The 22,061-nt window shown below is 43.4% G+C and overlaps 1 protein-coding gene across 1 annotated transcript in view; it reads right to left on the bottom strand.

Moving 5' to 3' along the window:
- Nucleotides 1-22,061, bottom strand: part of APLF (aprataxin and PNKP like factor) — a 265,162-nt gene that overhangs the window by 186,841 nt on the left and 56,260 nt on the right. Inside the window, exon 3 of the mRNA XM_044291261.1 lies at nt 9,917-10,083. Coding sequence (XP_044147196.1) covers nt 9,917-10,083 — 167 coding nt within the window. The remainder of the gene's footprint in view (nt 1-9,916; nt 10,084-22,061) is intronic.

The following is a 22,061-nucleotide window of genomic DNA, read 5'->3' on the forward strand; positions in this document are numbered from 1 at the left end:
ATCCTATCCTTTGCGGCGTGGACACAAAAGTCCACAAAAGGGCTTCCGTGTGTTTCAGCGAGCGTTTCGCTGGTTCATCAAGTCATCCGCGACACCAGGTTGTTAGCAATCATCTAGCTGACAATTGACCCTTTACTTAAACCTCTATGTGCGGTAGATTGTATTTAAATGGAACCTGTCGCTATGATTATTTAGTTTGATGTGCAGGCAGCATGTTACAGAGCAGGAGGAGCTGAGCTTTATGGGAAAAGACTCAGCATAAGGCACCATGCAGACAACCGTATCTGTTTTGCGGCCCACAAATCACAGAGCCACAAAATACAGATGCAGGCCGTGCGCCGTCCACATTTTATTTGCAGACATGGTCTGCATTACGCGGACACAGTCTATCTTGTGGCGGAATGGACATACAGATGCCGAAAGCACATGGATGATCCGTGTGTTTTCCGCATCCATTTGTCTGTTCCGCAAAGAGATAGAACATGTCTTATTCCTTGTCTGAAAAATGCAGGACCACAGACCCATTGAAGTCAATCAGTTTGCAAAAAATGTGAACGCAACATAGACCACATCCACTGGACCAGTCCAGTGTGAAATCCTGATGAGTGACTGACAACCTATCAGACTGCATACAAAGACAGCTGTCAATCACTAATTGGACCGCCCACTGGACCCCTAAATACTGACTCCTTTTCCCACAAAACTATATATCTGCCGCGCTCCTCCCGTTCTACCTGCAGAATAGACAGAATTTTCAATGTATCAGGTTCCCTTTAAACTGTCATATGGTGTAAAATCATTGCTTCACTCAGTAGGTTTCCTTTAAGAAAACCAGTCAGCTGTATTTCTAAAGTTCATTGTAACTAATTCTACCAAAACGGTTATATGTGACATTTCCATATATAGCATGAGTCACTCAACAGTCAAACTTATAGGTGGTGTTCGGTATACGCAGAGTCATCTACAGAGTAAACATATGCCTTCAGATCAGAAATTCAATAAACAGCGGAAATAATGACATATGAGAGTTATTGAATTCTATAATTCAATAGTTCATTTCACATGAAAAAACACATGGCGACATTTTGGAGGGCACAGAAATATGTAAGTATTTTTCAGGAGCTTGTTTGTTTTTAGAAAAAATGGTTTTCACTGAGAACCTTTTATATCAATCAGAAATATGCTATAGGTTGAGGTTTATGTTACAGTGCTGCTTGAAAGTTTGCAAACCCTTCAGAATCTTAAATATTTCTGCATAAATTTGACCTAAAACTACATCAGATTTTCACACAAGTCCTAAAAGAGAAATAAATGAAACAAATAAGTCAAAAATATTAGACCTGGTCCTATGCAATATCACATCTGTGAGTGGCAAAATGATGTGAGCCTTCAGGATTAGCAGATAATTTGAATATGAAATTAAAGTCAGGTGAGCCAATGCGGTGTGAGTGGGTGACCTGTTTTATTTAACCGCCTCCGGACCGCCTAACGCAGGATCGCGGTCCGGAGGCGGCTGTCTCAGACAGAGTCACGCATCTATGTGTCATCTTGCAAGATGCGAGATGACGCTCAAAGCCGGCCCGCGCATGTGCATCGCGGGCCGGCAAAAGTTAGAGGGGTATTACATCATCAGCCTGCCAGCCAATGATCATCGCTGGCAGGCTGATGATTTTCAAAAAACCGAATCACAAGCCATATAACACCTTATATTTATAAATATAGGGTGTTAAATGGCTTCTCTGCTCCTCTGCTGGTCCTTTTGGTCGGTTGGTTCCAGCAGAGGAGCAGACATCACAGTGAGTACACCAAACAGCACACTTAGCCTCCAGATCACCCCCCATCACCCCAATTAACCCCATGATCGCCCCCGTCAATCACCTAGTAAAAGGGAAAAAAGTGATCAGTGTAAACTGTCACTTTTTTTTTTTCCACTGGTATTGACTGTTAGGTTTTAGGATAGTTTAGGCCCCTTAGTTAGGTAGTTAGCGATCGTTTAGCGCCCAGCCCACCGCACCGCAGTCACTGATTCACTGATAGCGTATCGCTAATCAGCATTTGTACTTTTATAGTATCTGTAAGTGATCAAAACTGATCACAGTCAGATCTATAATAGTATTAGTGTCACCTTAGTTCACCCTCCACTCAAAACGCAGTGTTTGCTGGTCAGGCCTGATCGGTCGCCCACACGTGCGTACACCCACGCCCGCCCCGCCGCAGTGATAAAAAATTATTATTTTTTTGATCACTGCACAATCACTTTACAAGCGCTGCAGCGATAAAAAAAAAAAATCAGTTTTGATATTTTTTATCAATCGCAGCGGCCTCCAGTACTTCGCTAGCCTCCCATTTGTAAGACAGGTTTGCTTTTTTTCTTGGGTAGTCTCAGGGAATACCCCCTAAATTTAGTAGTCCAAATGTCAAACAAGAGGTATTCTTCTGAAGAGGCCTACAGGCTTCTGACCTAGTCGGATGAGGAATGGTAACCCTCATCTGACTAATCCAGCAGGTCAGAATATGAACCTGTAGAAAGCAGTGGCAGTTTGACCCAAAGTTCGGACGAGGTCCCTGATACCACCAGGCGTACCCGGCCCAGTGTCGCTAGACCACAGGTTGCGCAGGATCCGCTTCAAAGGCAGCAGAGTGGGGCTGGCGCTGTCGGATTATGTGGTGAGGCATACACCAGCAGCGCAGCCCACCCTGGACCTAGTACCAGCACTGCCGTACAACATGGTGAAGTGGCGAGCACCAGAAGGGCAGTTGAAGCTGATACAGTGGCACGTGCAATAGTTACCCCGTCACAGCCACCACACAGACAGGCCCGTAGAGCCCCTAGAGTCCCTGAGGTGCTGGCAAACCCTGATTGTCAGTCCCCAACTTCAGCAGCACCATTAGTTCACCCTTTCACCGCCCAGTCTGGAGTTCGGGTTGAGACAGCTCAGATCGGTGCGGCACATGGGATTTTTTGAGCTGTTCTTGACTGCGGAGCTCTTGGACTTAGTCGTGGCAGAAACAAATCGGTATGCCACTCAATTTATAGCCGCCAACCCGGGAAGCTATTATGCCCAGCCTTTCCGGTGGAAACCCGTCCAAGTTTCCGAATTAAAAGAATTTCTGGGCCTTCTACTCAACATGGGTCTAACCAAAAAGCATGAATTGCGGTCATATTGGTCCACGAACCGAATTCATCACACTGCCCATGTTCTCTGCTGCAATGTCCAGGGCACGATTTGAGGCCATCCTGCGTTTCCTGCACTTTAGCGACAATACCACCTCCCGTCCCAGAGGCCACCCAGCTTTTGACTGGCTCCACAAAATTCGGCCCCTCGTAGACCACTTCAACAACAAATTTGCAGAGTTGTATACCCCTGAGCAAAACATCTGCGTAGACGAGTCCCTTATACATTTTACCGGGCGCCTTGGCTTCAAACAATACATCCCAAGCAAGAGCGCCCGGTATGGGGTCAAATTGTATAAGCTCTGTGAAAGGGCCACAGGCGTTACCCACAAATTTCGGATCTATGAGGGTAAAGATCAGACCCTGGAGCCGGTCAGTTGCCCTGACTACCTGGGGAGCAGTGGGAATCCCGGCAATGATTTATTCATCCACATCGATTGATGTGAGTGGAGAAATCGGGTTTGCCAGGGCATACGAGCTAAGTGGGTATGGATGTTGGGCGGAGCTCCTATGTCCTGGCAGACGCCTTTCCCCTCCTTTTTTTTTTTTGGGCAGAGATTTTGTCATCCACATTGATCGATGCGAATGAAGAATGAAAAAAATCAATTTCCGCTAACTTGTGCCAAAAAAAAAAAAAATTCTATGAACTCGCCATGCCCCTCATTGAATACCTTGGGGTGTCTTCCAAAATGGGGTCACATGTGGGGTATTTATACTGCCCTGGCATTTTAGGGGCCTTAAAGCATGAGAAGAAGTCTAGGATCCAAATGTCTAAAAATGCCCTCCTAAAAGGAATTTGGGCCCCTTTGCGCATCTAGGCTGCAAAGGGGCCTAAATCTCTTTTGCCGAGATATTTCTCTCACCCAGCATGGGTATATGTAAAAAGACACCCCAAAACACATTGCCCTACTTCTTCTGAGTACGGCGATACCACACGTGTGACACTTTTTTGCAGCCTAGGTGGGCAAAGGGGCCCACATTCCAAAGAGCACATTTCGGATTTCACAGGGCATTTTTTACACATTTTGATTTAAAACTACTTCTCACGCTTTAGGGCCCCTAAAATGCCAGGGCAATATAACTACCCCACAAGTGACCCCATTTTGGAAAGAAGACACCCCAAGGTATTCCGTGAGGGGCATGGCGAGTTCCTAGAATTTTTTTTTTTTGTCACAAGTTAGCGGAAAATGATGTTTTTTTTTTTTTTTCTTACAAAAGTCTCATATTCCACTAACTTGTGACAAAAAATAAAAACTTTCATGAACTCACTATGCCAATCACGAAATAACTTGGGGTGTCTTCTTTGCAAAATGGGGTCACTTGTGGAGTAGTTATACTGCCCTGGCATTTTAGGGGCCCTAATGCGTGAAAAGTAGTTTGAAATCAAAATGTGCAAAAAATGCCCTGTGAAATCCTAATGGTGCTCTTTGGAATGTGGGCCCCTTTGCCCACCTAGGCAGCAAAAAAGTGTCACACGTGTGGTATCGCCGTACTCAGAAGAAGTAGGGCAATGTGTTTTGGGGTGTCTTTTTACATATACCCATGCTGGGAGAGAGAAATATCTCGGTAAAAGACAACTTTTCCCATTTTATATATACAAAGTTGGCATTTGACCAAGATATTTATCTCACCCAGCATGGGTATATGTAAAATGACACCCCAAAACACATTCCCCAACTTCTCCTGAGTACGGCGATACCACATGTGTGACACTTTATTGCAGCCTAGATGCGCAAAGGGGCCCAAATTCCTTTTAGGAGGGCATTTTTAGACATTTGGATCCCAGACTTCTTCTCACACTTTAAGGCCCCTAAAATGCCAGGGCAGTATAAATACCCCACATGTGACCCCATTTTGGAAAGAAGACACCCCAAGGTATTTCGTGATGGGCATAGTGAGTTCATGGAAGTTTTTATTTTTTTCACAAGTTAGTGGAAGATGAGACTTGTAAGGAAAAAAAAAAAATTTCATTTTCCGCTAACTTGTGACAAAAAAATAAAAAGTTCTATGAACTTACTATGCCCATCAGCGAATACCTTAGGGTGTCTACTTTCCAAAATGGGGTCACTTGTTGGGTTTTTCTACTGTCTGGGCATTGTAGAACCTCAGGAAACATGATAGGTGCTCAGAAAGTCAGAGTTGCTTCAAAAAGCGAAAATTCACATTTTTGTACCATAGTTTGTAAACGCTATAACTTTTACCCAAACCATTTTTTTTACCCAAACATTTTTTTTATCAAAGACATGTAGAACAATAAATTTTGAGAAAAATTTATATATAGATGTCGTTTTAAAAAAAAAAAAAATTACAACTGAAAGTGAAAAATTTTGATTAAAGGGGTTATCCGACTTAAAAAAATAAGTGTTAGGGCTGCTTTGTACATCATTAAAGATACATTTATAATGTACTCACTTTATTGATTTTGCGCTGTTTCCACACTGCTGATTTGGGTCATGTTACCCCCAACGTCATCAACCCTTCTCTGGCACTGACGTCTCGTTTACAAGCTTCTCCCTGCTTGAGGGAGTGGCCCAGCTCTGTAAACGAGACGTCAGAGCCTTTGGTGCCCGCCCCCTCTCTATGTCTGCCGCGATCTCATTAGCATATCAATAGAGGAGCAGGGCTGTCATTACCATACACAGGGCTGACTGTGCAAAACAGACGCTCCGTTGTTGCACTGAAAGAGTGTACAGATGAGCACTGATTAGGAAAGGGTTACCCAGGTGCTGCCAGTCGCTGTATTGCTGTGATCCAGGAAGGACAAGCAGCTCAGCCAATAAAAGGGAGAAGGCAAGTCAGGACAGCCAATCAGATGAAAGACCCGCCCTCCCTGCTGTTTACACTGGAGAGTAAAAGACATGTACTTCTGCCTGGGCTCTTAGGTTTCCCGGGGAGAGGAAGGTGGGGGTGACTGCATTGTGTGTATGGAGGGGTGGGGGTGACTGCATTGTGTGTATGGAGGGTGGGGGTGACTGCATTGTGTGTATGGAGGGGTGGGGGTGACTGCATTGTGTGTATGGAGGGGTGGGGGTGACTGCATTGTGTGTATGGAGGGGTGGGGGTGACTGCATTGTGTATATGGAGGGGTGGGGGTGACAGTAAATACATAGTATATAGTCAACATAGATACGGCTGTAATATAGCTTAGATAGATATAGGTGTCATATATGACACCTATATCTAGCTAAGCTATATTAGATACATACAGCTCAGATACACAGAGCTGCCTCGGAGCTTAGATACACAGAGCTGCCTCGGAGCTTAGATACACAGAGCTGCCTCGGAGCTTAGATACACAGAGCTGCCTCGGAGCTTAGATACACAGAGCTGCCTCGGAGCTTAGATACACAGAGCTGCCTCGGAGCTTAGATACACAGAGCTGCCTCGGAGCTTAGATACACAGAGCTGCCTCGGAGCTTAGATACACAGAGCTGCCTCGGAGCTTAGATACACAGAGCTGCCTCGGAGCTTAGATACACAGAGCTGCCTCGGAGCTTAGATACACAGAGCTGCCATAGAGCTTAGATACACACAGCTGCCATAGAGCTTAGATACACACAGCTGCCATAGAGCTTAGATACACACAGCTGCCATAGAGCTTAGATACACACAGCTGCCATAGAGCTTAGATACACACAGCTGCCATAGAGCTTAGATACACACAGCTGCCATAGAGCTTAGATACACACAGCTGCCATAGAGCTTAGATACACACAGCTGCCATAGAGCTTAGATACACACAGCTGCCATAGAGCTTAGATACACACAGCTGCCATAGAGCTTAGATACACACAGCTGCCATAGAGCTTAGATACACACAGCTGCCATAGAGCTTAGATACACACAGCTGCCATAGAGCTTAGATACATAGAGCCTGTGTTTCTGCAAATGTGACAGGATGATCTGTCTGTGTGAGCTAGGAGATGATCATGTGACTGGATTATGCAAAGTTAGGATGCGCAGAGCAGGGTGAGGGGAAGGTCAGATTGTTCACGCCCAGAAATATTCATGAGGCAGAGCTCAGGCTTTGTTGTTACACGCCCCCTCAGCATTGTACTTCAGCATGTAAACACGGCAATAACAGAACCATGAAAAGGTGTAAGTATGGGTTTTAACTTTATGAAATCTAGCTTAACCAAATTATATGTATATCCAGATGGGTTTTAAGAGGTTTTTTTTTTTTTATTAACTCGGATAACCCCTTTAATAACAAAAAAAGTAAAAATGTCAGCAGCAATAAAATACCACCAAATGAAAGCTCTATTAGCAAGAAGAAAAGGAGGTAAAATCCATTTGAGTGGTAAGCTGCATGACAGAGCAATAAAACCGTGAAAGTAGTGTAGTGCAGAATTGTAATAAGTGGTCTGGTCATTAAGGGGGTTTAAGCTAGGGGAGCTGAGGTGGTTAAAAGGGTTTCTGTCAACAGAATGAACCCTCTTAAACTTGCTGACATTAGCGATGTGCTAATGTCAGCAGAATCCGACTCTGCTGTTGTTATGTTTATTGATGTCCCCATTACTGCACAATTCTAACTTTTGCAATATGCAAATTAGCCTCTAGGAGCAGGAGGGCATTGCTCCTGCTCCTAGAGGCTCCATTCTCCCATCATATTCCACGCCCTGCTGTCCTTGATTGACAGGCCAGCGTTTGTCTTCTCCTGCCGGCCCGGTGTTCTGGGTAAATCTCAGGCCTGCGCCGTGCCAGCAGGAGAAGACGAACGCTGGCCTGTCAATCAAGGACGGCAGGGCGTGGAATGAGGTAGGAGAACAGAGCCTCTAGGAGCAGGAGCAATACCCCCACCCCCTGCTCCTAGAAGCTAATTTGCATATTACAAAAGTAAGAATTGCGCAGTAAGGGGGGCATCAATAAACATAACAATAGCAGAGTTCTATTCTGCTGACATTAGCACATCGCTAATGTCAGAAAGTTTAAGAGGGTTCATTCTGTTGACAGAAACCCTTTAAAGAAAAAGGGATCTTCACAAGACATGTTTGTGGAAGTGTATGATGTTACGAACAAACGAGATTTCTGAGGACCTTAGAAGAAGGGTTGTTGACGCTCATCAGGTCAGAAAAGGATTACAAAACTATCTCTAAAGAGTTTGGACTCCAGCAATCCACAGTCAGATAGACTGTGTACCAATGGAGGAAATTCAGGACCATTATTACCCCTCCCAAGGAACGGTCGATCAACAAAGATCATGTCAAGAGAAAATGTTAAAAAAAAAATTTATTAAATGTAAATTACATTTTCTAAACTACACAGATGGTCCTATTTCAGTCCATGTCCATATGGATCTTCTCCTGTAAGCTTTAGGCCTCTTGCACACGAACGTTGTGCATCAGTTACAGTGGGTGCGCAATACAAGGGCACCGACCCGTGTGCACGCCGCAAATTGCGGTCCCCAATGCACGAGCAACGTCCGTGCGGCGAATGGGACGGATCGAGAACCACTCAACTTGATCCATCCGCATCGCAAAAAAATTTAACAAGTTTATTTTTCCTTTCTTGCGGTGCGGAGGCACAGACAAACACCACGGAAGCAATCCGTAGTGCTTCTGTGGGGTTCTGATTTGTGCTTCTGTTCAGCATCTCCGTGATTGCGGACCCATTCAAGTAAATGAGTCCGCATCCGTGATGCGGCGTGCACACGGGTCGGTGCCCTTGTATTGCGCATCCACCGTATGAGGGCCGCAATACAACCACAGGCACACAACGATCATGTGCAAGAGGCCTTAATGTTCCAAATCAGACAGTGAGCTTTCACTCCTTTGCTGTGTTGGTGATGTGTATAAATAAGTCAGATGTTTGGCTCAGATTATTAGCTAAGCTGGTCCCCTTTTCCCTCAGAGATAGAGAAGATGCATGACATACTTAATGATCTGGACCGGACAGCCCGCCCCTTCCTACTAATGACTAAGTGACAAGAAGCTCTTCGTAAGTGTTGGGACAGCACAGCTTACAAAAAAAAGAAGGTCCACTTCCAGGACCACACACACTTGGACCATGTATAAAATCAACATATATTAGTTTTTACATTTTACATTCGGAAAACAATAATTTACTTTTTCTGTTGTTGGACAACCTCTTTGAAGGCACGTGAGCAGTTCTGTACAGCTGAAAGTGGTAGGTAGGGTCTGGGTGAAGTTTCTACTATCAGGAGTAGTGTGAACATGAACTTTTATTCTGCCAGGTTATACTCCTGCAAGTGCCCTGGAGTTTCTCTGTAAACTGCTCCCTGTGTAGTTGCTTGACTGCCGCAAGATTGACCAGGAGACCACTACTGCTGTCACTCAGAGCAGAGAGCCTGTGAAGCAACTCAATGCAGAAAATAGAGTGCACGTCTCAGTGAAGACCCACCTCCAGTGTGCTTAAGGAGCAGAATCTAGCAGAATAAAACATATTCATACTACTGATGAGATTAGCTCTGTAAAGGGTATGTCTGTGCTGCTCTCCTCTGGCTCTACGTGGTGCTGTCAGTAGTCTAGCATGGCCAAAACTGCTCTAAGTCTCCCTATAAAGTTTAAAGCCTTTGAAAGTTAAGAAAAACTACTGATCTGAGAAGATGTATTATGGATGAGTATTTGGTAAGATTTATGAGTTAGCATTAAACTCAGTCATCATTATTAATGATATCTAAAGAAAATAAATCACAATGATAAAAAGCATAATAATAGCTCTTTTTCTGTGTTAAATTAAAACATTTGTCACTATACCACAAGACTGCAGCCATTACTTTACCTTAATGTGGCCTCCTCTGATGGATCTTTTGCAATGACTCTAAAAGAGTATTTGTCTGGCAGAAGAGAGATGCAGTCACCAGAGTGCAGCCAACACCATTCATTTATTTCCAAAGGTACGAATGTGCTTTTGCCTCTGACTTGATAAAAGCAAGGATTCACGTGCATCTGTAAAACAGGACCAAAAGAGGTCAACACGGACATCTGGGACAACCTTTACACACGTAGAAAGGAGATCAAGAAGCTGCCAGCTACCTCAGGATAGCTAGCTATAACAGGGACAGGATTCTTCCAAAACCATAAGGGTAGGTTAACATTTCTGCCGAGGAATTCTTTGCATGTTCTGAACCGAAATCTGCATCTAAAATACTTAAAGTAAGTGTCCCTTTGATTAAATAGAAATCTGTGCCCTAGCTCATAAGGAGCAGATTTTTCAACATTTGGATTTGAAATGCACGTTGTAGGAGGAAAAAAAAAAAAAAAAAAAAGGAGCATGACCATCATTGCTGTGGTTTCCACATAGCACCTGCAATGGGAGGTCACACAAGTATTAACCCCACTGAAGGGAGCTAAATCCACAGGCAGACTACAAATCTGAAGCAAAAATGCAGGGTCAGTCATGGTTTCTGCCATGTGCACATATCCTAACTGAACTGTTATGAAGCAGGAAAGAAAGAATTAATGAGGTTATCTGGGAAACCACTGAAACAAAAAAATAATTTTCCATACCGTTCCTTTCATCATTATTAATTGTCCCATACCTATTCCAAGCATTTTATCTGACTGGGTTCACATCATGTTTTTGCCATCCGTTTGACATACAGTATCTCACAAAAGGGAGTACACCCCTCACATTTTTGTAAATATTTAATTATACAGTCAGGTCCATAAATATTGGGACACCGACACAATTCTAAAAATTTCGGCTCTATACACCACCACAATGGATTTGAAAAGAAACAAACAAGATGTGCTTTAACTGCAGACTGTCAGCTTTAATTTGAGGTTATTTACATCCAAATCAGTGAGAACGGTGTAGGAATTACAACAGTTTGCATATGTGCCTCCCACGTGGTAAGGGACCAAAAGTAATGGGACAATTGGCTTCTCACCTGTTCCATGGACAGGTGTGTGTTATTCCCTCATTATCCCAATTACAATGAGCAGATAAAAGGCCCAGAGTTCATTTCAAGTGTGCTATTTGCATTTGGAATCTGTTGCTGTCAACTCTCCAGATGAGATCCAGAGAGCTGTCACTATCAGTGAAGCAAGCCATTATTAGGCTGAAAAAAACAAAACAAACCCATCAGAGAGATAGCAAAAACATTAGGCGTGGGCAAAACAACTGTTTGGAACAGTCTTAAAAAGAAGGAACGCACCGGTGAGCTCAGCAACACCAAAAGGCACGGAAGACCACGGAAAACAACTGTGGTGGATGACCGAAGAATTATTTCCCTGGTGAAGAAAACACCCTTCACAACAGTTGGCCAGATCAAGAACACTCTCCAGGAGGTAGGTGTATGTGTGTCAAAGTCAACAATCAAGAGAAGACTTCACCAGAGTGAATACAGAGGGTTCACCACAAGATGTAAACTATTGGTGAGCCTCAAAAACAGGAAGGCCAAATTAGAGATTGTCAAATGACATCTAAAAAAGCCTTCACAGTTCTGGAACAACATGCTTTGGACAGATGAGACCAAGATCAACTTGAACCAGAGTGATGGGAAGAGAAGAGTATGGAGAAGGAAAGGAACTGCTCATGATCCTAAGCATACCACCTCATCAGTGAAGCATGGTGGTGGTAGTGTCATGGCGTGGGCATGCATGGCTGCCAATGGAACTGGTTCTCTTGTATTTATTGATGATGTGACTGCTGACAAAAGCAGCAGGATGAATTGTGAAGTGTTTCGGGCAATATTATCTGCTCATATTGAGCCAAATGCTTCAGAACTCATTGGACGGCGCTTCACATTGCAGATGGACAATGACCCAAAGCATAATGCAAAAGCAACCAAAGTTTTTTAAGGGAAATAAGTGGAATGTTATGCAATGGCCAAGTCAATCACCTGACCTGAATCTGATTGAGCATGCATTTCACTTGCTGAAGACAAAACTGAAGGGAAAATGCCACAAGAACAAGCAGGAACAGAAGACAGTTGCAGTAGAGGCCTGGCAGAGCATCACCAGGGATGAAACCCAGGGTCTGGTGATGTCTATGCGTTCCAGACTTCAGGCTGTAATTGACTGCAAAGGGTTTGCAACCAAGTATTAAAAAGTGAAAGTTTGATTTATGATTATGTCCCATTACTTTTGGTTCCTTAACAAGTGTGAGGCACATATGCAAACTGTTGTAATTCCTACACCGTTCACCTGATTTGGATGCAAAAATCCTCAAATGAAAGCTGACAGTCTGCAGTTAAAGCACATCTTGTTAGTTTCATTTTAAATCTATTGTGGTGGTGTATAGAGCCAGAAATGTTAGAATTGTGTCGATGTCCCAATATTTATGGACCTGACTATCTCAGATGCCTGAATGAAACGTTTTAGAGTAAGCAAGTAAAAATAAATAAATAAATTAAAAAATATATATATTTAATATCCAGAAGGACCAAAATTACATCTTTACGTTGGATTGCAGGCTTAGTCTCAGAAGAAGATTCTGTATATAGGTTCCATAATAAATCATGATTTCCCACATCATGCCTATTATATAGACAAACTGATGCTAAGCAGCTGCAGCCCAGAGAACTGCCGTCTATCTATAGAAGAACCTATGTCAGCCATCAGTTACCTATACATCTCTGTGCCGTGCACAATGTATGCAAGTCAGAATTACTGTATACTCCCAAAAGCAGAAGGCAAGAATCATACACGTTTGGGAAATGTTTTTTTACCGTAAAAATTAATTTATGAAGTTATTGCGTGAAGTCTCGCGAGACTTCGCAAAGCAATAACTTCGGCTCATGGGAGCCAATACATTCTAATACTGTACGGAGCTCCTGCTCTGTACAGTATTCGAACGAAGTTTTATGCGAATCGGCTTTGTCGATTCGCTCATCAGTCACTGCCCATCACCAGTCTTCTATATTATTCGCATTCCGCTGTTATCTGTCTGCGTCGACCTGCACGTAGATCTGTGTAATCTAATAAAACTGCTATTCCCTTACTACAGCCACTCCGAGATATAACACAGCGCAGCTCAGAATTTCTTATCTGTGCTGCAGCCAAGTTTAATGACGTCTTCAGTTCCAGTTAATATGTGGTAAGAAGGCTCTATTGGAATTATATGTTACATATAGATACAGTATATTTGCACACGAAACATAGTGACAACCAGATCCCATTTAGGTTTATTCACAATAAAGCTTTCTCTTTATTCATAATTCACTGCTGCAGTGTAAGCCCTCACGTACACGACTGTATGTATTTTGCGGTCCGCAAATAGCAAATCTGCAAAACATAGATACTGTCCGTTTTGCGGACCCATCGACTTCAATGGATGGTACATTTGCAGGCTGCAAAATGGGTACAGTCGTGTGCGTGATGTCTAATGCCGAGAAGGCAGAGTAGCAGCCTGAGCGTCTGACTGAAGGGTGAATTCACACGGCCAGTGCCCATGTTGCGGACCGCAAACCACGGATCCGAAGGTCATGGTCACCAGCTGTGTACACTGCATCGTGGTAAAGTCAACGGCTCTGCGATCCGCAAGATGCGGCAAAAGATAAGACATGTTCTATCTTTTGAGGAGCGGAGGCCCGGATGACGCCCCCGCGCCACAAAAGATGAAACATGTCCTATCTTTTGCCGTATCTTGCGGATCATGTACTCATTGAGGTCAATGGATCTGTACCGTGATGGCGGTGCACACAGCCGGCGCCAGTGTTTTGTGAGTCAGCGGTTTGCGGGCGCAACACTGGCACAGCAGTCATACATTCATGTGAATACACTCTAAACATGAGGGATTTCAGACTATCACCAGCAGCTGCAGTGGAGTCACAGACTACAGATTTGCAGGAACAGTGGAAAGCGTGGTTCAAATTGGGCGACTGGTTTAAAAAATAAAATTATTAAATACATTGATACACTGTGGTACCCTGTGCCCAAATCAGCACCAAATCCGTACCACATCTGCGTCCCATAGTTTTCAATGGAAATCTATATTGCTGTTCGTGGGATTTGAAACCATGGCAGGCCAATTACAGGTCCGCAGCACATAAAAGAGCAAATCCACTGCCGCCAAAAATGCGTGCAGCACACAGTGTGCTATCCACATCCATATGTCCGTTCCGTAGCCCTGCAAAAAAAATATCACATGTCCTATTCTTGTCCGTTTTGCGGACAAGGATAGGCAATGTTACAATGGATCCACAAAAAAATTAAAAAAATTAACGAATGACATATGGACATTTTTTATTTGCAGACCGCAAAACACATACGATCATGTGAATGTAGCCTTATTATGTAGAGAAAGTTAATACAAGGGACTTACTAATGTATTGCGATTGTCCATATTGTCTCCTTTGCTGGCTGGATTCATTTTTCCATCACATTGTACACTGCTTTTTTCCATGGTTACAGACCACCCTGTAAATCCATCAGTGGTGGCTGTGCATGTACACTACAGGAAAAAGCACTAGCTGATGTGAGCTTCCATGGTCTCGGCCACCAGAGAGGCCGGCATTTATCCTATAGTGTGGAGGCATGATCACCACTGATGGATTGCAGGGCGGTCGTAACCATGAAAACGAGCAGTGTATAATGTGATGGAAAAATGAATCCAGCCAAAGGAAGCAATATGGACAATCACAATACATTAGTAAGTGGCTTGTATTACCCTTGTCTACATAATAAATTTGCTGAAGTGAGACAACCCCTTGAACTTCCGAAAGTCCATCAATTATCCTAAGTGGAGACTCTCTATGAAAGACCTGGCTTGTACATGCATAAAGCGAGCAGTCCTTTAATTTCAATAGGTTTCTTGCATTTCCTCAGTTCTCTTGAGGTGGTGCTGCACTTGGTAAAAGCTTCCTTTGTGGATCACGGTTGATACCAAAATGTGGCCAGCACGGTGGAGAGTACCATGAATTATAAGGAAAATGAAGATCCAGGGAGACCGTCTTTCAGCTCTCGTAATAAAAAATAAAAAAACACACCATGCATCCTTCCTATACGTGACCAGGGAAAGATGTCCTTACATGGAGAATCTTTTAGGCCATCAAGTTGCACTTTCTAAGATGTTCCTCTAAATCCAATAACCCACACAGCGTACGTAAAAAGTTAAGAGCGTCTACATTTCCCAGACACGTCATAAAGCTGGAGAGCGCAGACACAGACTCTTGGCCTTTATAAAACCGATTGTGTGCTCACGTGTTAAACCTGCTCCACTCAGCTGGCGGGAGCCCGGGCAGAATGGATGGCACAGCCAGTAAGCTGCCCACAGGCCATTCTGTAGCCATGAGTGGTACCATTAGTAGAAAGCTGGCTTCAAAAGGCTCGCTATGAAAGACACAAAACAAATCAATAGCATTAGCTCTAATGGATTCAATCGGTTTTTAAGATGTGTTTCGAACACAAAATGGAAAATTTGATCCTTTTCAGCAACATGTTGTTGAGTATGAAACGTCTGAATGCAACAAACCCCTGCTCCTCTTCATAGTGCTGGCTTTATACGGCTAAACGCATCCATGTATGACTGCAGTGGAAGAGCTTTTCATTCATGATGAGAAAACAGACAAATGTACTAAAAGGTTCCTATTACTTTAAAGGCTACGATTGCATTTAACTTATTAGCTGAAGATCATATTTTCAATTAACCTTTATTAATAATATTGAGCTGTTCTGTCATAAAGGGTTAACTGTTTTTCTAACTTTGTGCCGGTCATCTAATTACCCTTATTTCTAAACTACTGAGAGGTCATAAACACTTCCCTCAGTAAGATAAGGATTGAGCTATAATGAGTGTTTATGATGTCAGAGAGCACAGATAAAAGAAGTCTGTCTGCTCCTCAGATGAGGAAAAGGACAAAAAATCCACAGGCAGCTAGTAGAGCATCTCAGCTCTGTACAGAAAAAAAGGATTCCATATTGTTAATATAGACCAATTGAAAATGATTTTCAGCTCAAAATGAGTACAATGCAGTAATAAAAAAAGAATTGCCCCCAAAGGTGTAAATAGCCTTTGAAGGCTCTTTTACATGAGCAGGTAAGTTGATTAGCACTCGTTACTACTTTTATAGTCCTTTTACAATGACTGGAGAGAGGAATGAGCAATCATACACGCGGTTGCAGCCACTATCTCTCCCCCCCCCCCCCCCCCAGACATTGTATATTAACCACCTCCCGTACGCCCGTTGACTATAAACGTCCGGGAGGTGGATCTCTCTCTCTGAATAGACATTTCTGAACGTTCATTCAGAGATGGCAGCTGCACGCTAATCGTGCAGCTGCAGAACGGGTTGCCCGCTGTCAGTGACAACAGGGCAACCCTGAGAGAAGGGACAGATCCCAGGTGTCCCTGCCTTCTAGATTGCTGTATACACAGCACTCAACAAGCATTGTGTGTACAGATCAGGAAGCACTATGCACTTCCTGTCCCGCCCGGCAGTCATGTGACCGCCAGGGCCAGAAGAGTGCAGGAGCTGTCGGGTCTTCTACAGACCTCGATCAGCCCTGCAATGAGGCCGTACAGCATTGTATAATGCTGTACAGCTTCTCTGGGGGGGGGGGGGGGGGGTGTATTTCCCCTGTAACTGGGGCTACTATGTCAGCCCCAATTACAGGAGAAATCTATAGTGGGAAAAAAAAAATAACTGAAGTTAAATGTCCCCCAGAGGTCTTGTATGACCTTATGGGGGACGTAAAGTGTAAAATAAAAAATAAATAGGCTTCACATATAAAAATTATTATTTTTTTAAACCCAAGTAAGGAATAAAAAAAATAAAAAAATATAAAATAAAAAAAGACATATTTGGTATTGCCGCATCAGTGATGGTTGGCTCTATAAACATATCACATGATTCACCAAGTCCGATAAAAAATAGGATAAAACCGGTGTCAAAAAAAGCAATTTTTGTCATCACAAAAAGTGCAACACCAAGTGATCAAAAAGGTACCAATAAAACCATCACCTCCTCCCGCAAAAAATTTGCCCCAACATAAGAAAATTGCTAAAAAAAAAATCAGAACAAAGACATATTAACCACCTCAGCTCCCCTAGCTTAAACCCCCTTAATGACCAGACCACTTTTTACAATTCTGCACTACACTATTTTCACGGTTTATTGCTCGGTCATACAACTTACCACCCAAATGAATTTTATCTCCTTTTCTTCTCACTAATAGAGCTTTCATTTGGTGGTATTTCATTGCTGCTGACATTTTTACTTTTTTTGTTATTAATCGAAATTGACCGAAATTTTTGCAAAAAATATCATTTTTCACTTTCAGTTGTAAATTTTTTTAAATAAAACTACATTTCTATATAAATTTTTCTCTAAATTTAATTTATTGTGCTACATGTCTTTGATAAAAAAAAATGCAATAAGTGTATATTTATTGGTTTGTGCAAAAGTTATAGCGTTTACAGACTATGGTACAAAAATGTGAATTTCCGCATTTTGAAGCAGATCTGACTTTCTGAGCACCTGTCATGTTTCCTGAGGTTCTACAAAGCCCAGACAGTAGAAACACCCCACAAATGACCCCATTTTGGAAAATAGACACCCTAAGATATTCGCTAATGGGCATAGTGAGATCATGGAAGTTTTTATTTTTTGTCACAAGTTAGCGGAAAATGATTGTAAGAAAAATAAAAATAAAGTCTCATATTCCACTAACTTGTGACAAAAATAAAATTTTACATGAACAAACCATACACCTCACGGAATACTTCTACGTCTTCTTTCCAAAATGGGGTCACATTTGGGGTATTTATACTGCCCTGGAATTTTAGGGGCCCTAAAGCGCGAGAAGTAGTTTGGAATCCAAATGCGTAAAAATGCCCTGTGAAATCCTGAAAGTACTCATTGGAATTTGGGCCCCCTTGCGCATCTTGGCTGCAAAAAAGTGTCACACATGTGGTATCGCCGTACTCAGGAGAAGTAGGGCAATGTGTTTTGGGGTGTCTTTTTACATATACCCATGTTGGGTGAGAGAAATCTCTCTCTAAAATACAACTTTTTCCATTTTTTTATACAAAGTTGTCATTTGACAAAGATATTTCTCTCACCCAGCATGGGTATATGTAAAAAGACACCCCAAAACACATTGCCCAACTTCTCCTGAGTACGGCGATACCAAATGTGTGACACTTTATTGCAGCCTAGGTGCGCAAAGGGGCCCAAATTCCTTTTAGTAGGGCATTTTTAGACATTTGGATTCCAGACTTCTTCTCACGCTTTAGGACCCCTAAAATGCCAGGGCAGTATAAATACCCCATATCTGACCCCATTTTGGAAAGAAGACACCCCAAGGTATTCCGTGAGGGGCATGGCGAGTTCATAGAAGTTTTTTTTTTTTTTTTGCACAAGTTTAGCGGAAATTGTTTAGTTTTTTCTCACAAAGTCTCCCTTTCCGCTAACTTGTGACAAAAAGTTCAATCTTTCATGGACTCAATATGCCCCTCAGCGAATACCTTGGGGTGTCTTCTTTCCAAAATGGGGTCATTTGTGGGGTGTTTGTACTGCCCTGGCATTTTTTATTCAGTGAGGGGCATGGCGAGTTCCTAGAATATTTTAAAAAAAATTTGGCACAAGTTAGCGGAAATTTTTTTTTTTTTCTCTTACAAAGTCTCATATTCCACTTACTTGTGACAAAAAATACAATTTTACATGAACTCGCCATGCCCCTCACGAAATACCTTGGGGTGTCTTCTTTCCAAAATGGGGTCAGAAAAAACAAAATTTCCGCTAACTTGTGCCAAAAAATAAAATAAAAAATCTATGAACTCGCCATGCCCCTCAAAAGTGATCTTTATAGCGCCGCAGCGATTTTATGGTGTTTTTGCAGTGATCAGGAAAAAATAAATTTATGTCACTGCGGTGGGGCAGACTGAACGCAAGTGTGCGCACAAGATCAGACCTGATCAGGCGAACAATGCGTTTTTTGTAGAGCCTATAGAACATGTCCTATTCTTGTCTGCAATTGCGGACAAGAAAAGGCATTTTCTATATAGTTCTCGCAATGTGCGGATCAGCAAAATGCGGAAAGCACATTGCCGGGGTCCGTGTTTTGCAGATCCACGGTGTCAGTGTTTTGCTGGTCCATGGATCAGTGGATCCGCAAAACACATACGGACGTCTGAATGGAGCCTTACAGGGGGGTGATCAATGACAGGGGGGTGATCAGGGGTTAATAAAGGGTTAATAAGTGACAGGGGAGGGGGGTGTAGTGTAGTGATTGGTGCTACTTATTACAGAGCTGCCTGTGTCCTCTGGTGGTCGATCCAAGCAAAAGGGACCACCAGAGGACCAGGTAGCAGGTATATCAGACGCTGTTAACGAAACAGCGTCTGATATACCTTTCAAGGGTAAAAAAAAATAAAAAAATAAAAAAATAAAAATAAAAAATTAAAAAAAATATCGCATCTACAGCCTGCCAGTCCCAATGACTTGTTCTGATAGGCCTCTAGACCTGAAGAATGTCCTCTCAAAATCCAAGCTGTCAGGTGGAGGCTCTTGACTTCCGGATGATGTAGAGGGCCCTGATATAATAGGTCCTGTCTCTCTGGAAGCACCCAGGGATCGGCTATTGATAGTCTCCTCAACCAAGCAAACTAGACTATTCTTGGCCAGAATGGTGCTATTAGTATCACTGTTGCCTGTTCCCCCCTGATCTTCTGGATAACTCTGGGCAATAGACTGATGGGAGGGAAAGCATAGACTAGGCCCTTCCCCCATGTCTGTGAAAGCGCATCCGTGCCCATCGACTGATCCTCCCTGCTAAGAGAAAATAACTTTTCGCACTTTTTGTTTTCCCCCAAGGCGAATAGATCTATCGTAGGGGATCCCCATAGGGCCTGTATTTGGTGAAACACTTCCTGATTCAGACACCAATTCGCCTGACTGAATCTGTGTCTGCTGAGAAAGTCCGCCTGGTGATTCTCTGAGCCTTTCAAATGAACCGCTGAGAGAAAAAGCGCTTTCCCCTGTATTAACAAGAAAATCCTGGATGCCAGCTGCATTAGTTGATAGGATCTTGTTCCCCCTTGTTTGTTTATATAAGTTACCACCGAGGCGTTGTCTGATAGGATCCTGACATGTTTTTGAGACAAAGATGGGAGACTTTTCTTTTAGTGCGCACAGGACTGCTCTCAACTCCCTGGCATTCTGGGACTGAGCACTCTGGGTACTTGACCAAGAACCTTAGAAAAACCCCAAAACTGAATGGGCCCCCCCCATCCCCAAGGACTTGCGTCGGTGGTTATTATTAAGGGGTCGTGTCTCACCCACTCTACCCCCTGACTGAGGTTCGAGGTTCTTAGCCATCAAGCTAGAGACGGGGTTACTGACCCTGGGACCACAATCTTGTGATCCAGGGATAGCGACCTCCCGTCCCAATTGGACAAAATGTGCCATTGGAGTATTCTGGACCTGAATTGGGCCCACCTCACAGCCGGAATACAAGCAGTCATCAGACCCAGAATAGACATAGCTTTCCTTAGGGAGACTTCCTTGGCTTTGCTGAAAGACCTGATCTTCTGCTGAATACCCTCCTTCTTGTCTGCCGAAAGATAAGATTTCTGTGTCTGAGAATCCAATAGGATGCCTAGAAAAACTCATTTGGATGTTGGAATCAGGGATGATTTGTCCCAATTTATTAACCAGCCCAGGCTCATCAGGATCCCCAGGACCTTCTGTATCTGAGATTTCAACAGCTCTGGGGACTGCCCTACCAAGAGAAGGTCGTCCAGGTATGAGATTATAATGATGTCTGACCTTCTTACTTCTGCCATTACCTCCGCCATTAGCTTTGTGAAGAGCCTCGGCGCCTGCGATATCCCAAAAGGAAGCTCTCTGAACTGCAAATGGACGATTGATTCTCCCATCTTCACTGCTACCCTCAAGTATCTTTGGGACAAAGGATGAATGGGCACGTGATAGTAGGCATCTTTTATGTCTTTTGAGGCCATCACGCAGTTGGGGAACAGATGGAGGACCGTGGAAGAGATGGATTCCATCCTGAATTTCTGGTAGGACAGATACTGGTTGAGACCCTTCAGATTTATTATCAGCCTGAACATACCGTTGGGCTTGGGGACCAGAAATAAGGTTGAATAAAAAAACCCTCCTTGTTCGTACTTTGGGACTGGAACAAGGACTGCCTTTTCCAGGAGGTTGTTTATTTCCTCCGAAAGTGCCGCCTGTTTTGGAGAATTTTGGTTTAATGAAGTAATTTTGAACGTCCTGGGTGGTAGTCTCTTGAAGTCTAGGCGATAGCCTTCCTTTATAATATCCTTTACCCAGACGCTTGCGGTAATATTTTGCCAGGCCGGAAAAAAACAAACAAAGATGACCACCTACTTGGGGTCTGGCGTCATTGTTGAGTGGAACTTGATGTTTGAGGTCTGGATTTAAACAGCACGCTTTTTGATTTATCAGATCTCCACTCCCTCCTTTTCTTTTGATCCCCAAACCCTTTCCTTCTTTCATTACTCCGAAATGGCTTCCCCTGTTTAGGAAAGGACGATGCTGGAAATCCTTTTTTCTTATCAGATGCCTTATCTAAAATATCATCTAAGGTTGACCCAAACAAAAAATCTCCTTGGCAAGGGAGGGCACAAAGCTTAGATTTTGAAGCTACATCGCCCTTCCACCCCTTCAACCATAACGACCTTCTGGCTGAATTGGACAGTGCAGCCGCCCAAGCGGAAAGCCTCAATGCGTCAGCGGAGGCATCAGAGATAAAGTCCACTGCACTGGACATAGTTGGTATAGCCTCCAGCAGCTGATCCCTAGGAGTCTTGTTCTCTATACGAGACTCTAATTCCTCCAACCAGAGCTTTAATGACCGTGCCACCGAGGTAGTCGCTATATTCGGTTTAAAGGCAGAAGTGGAAGCTTCCCAATTCTTCCTTAAAGGGAACCTGTCACCGGGATTTTGTGGAGAGAGCTGAGGACATGGGTTGCTAGATGGCCGCTAGCATATCT

This window comes from Bufo gargarizans, chromosome 4 (genome assembly GCF_014858855.1).
Source record: "Bufo gargarizans isolate SCDJY-AF-19 chromosome 4, ASM1485885v1, whole genome shotgun sequence".
Taxonomy (NCBI): domain Eukaryota; kingdom Metazoa; phylum Chordata; class Amphibia; order Anura; family Bufonidae; genus Bufo; species Bufo gargarizans.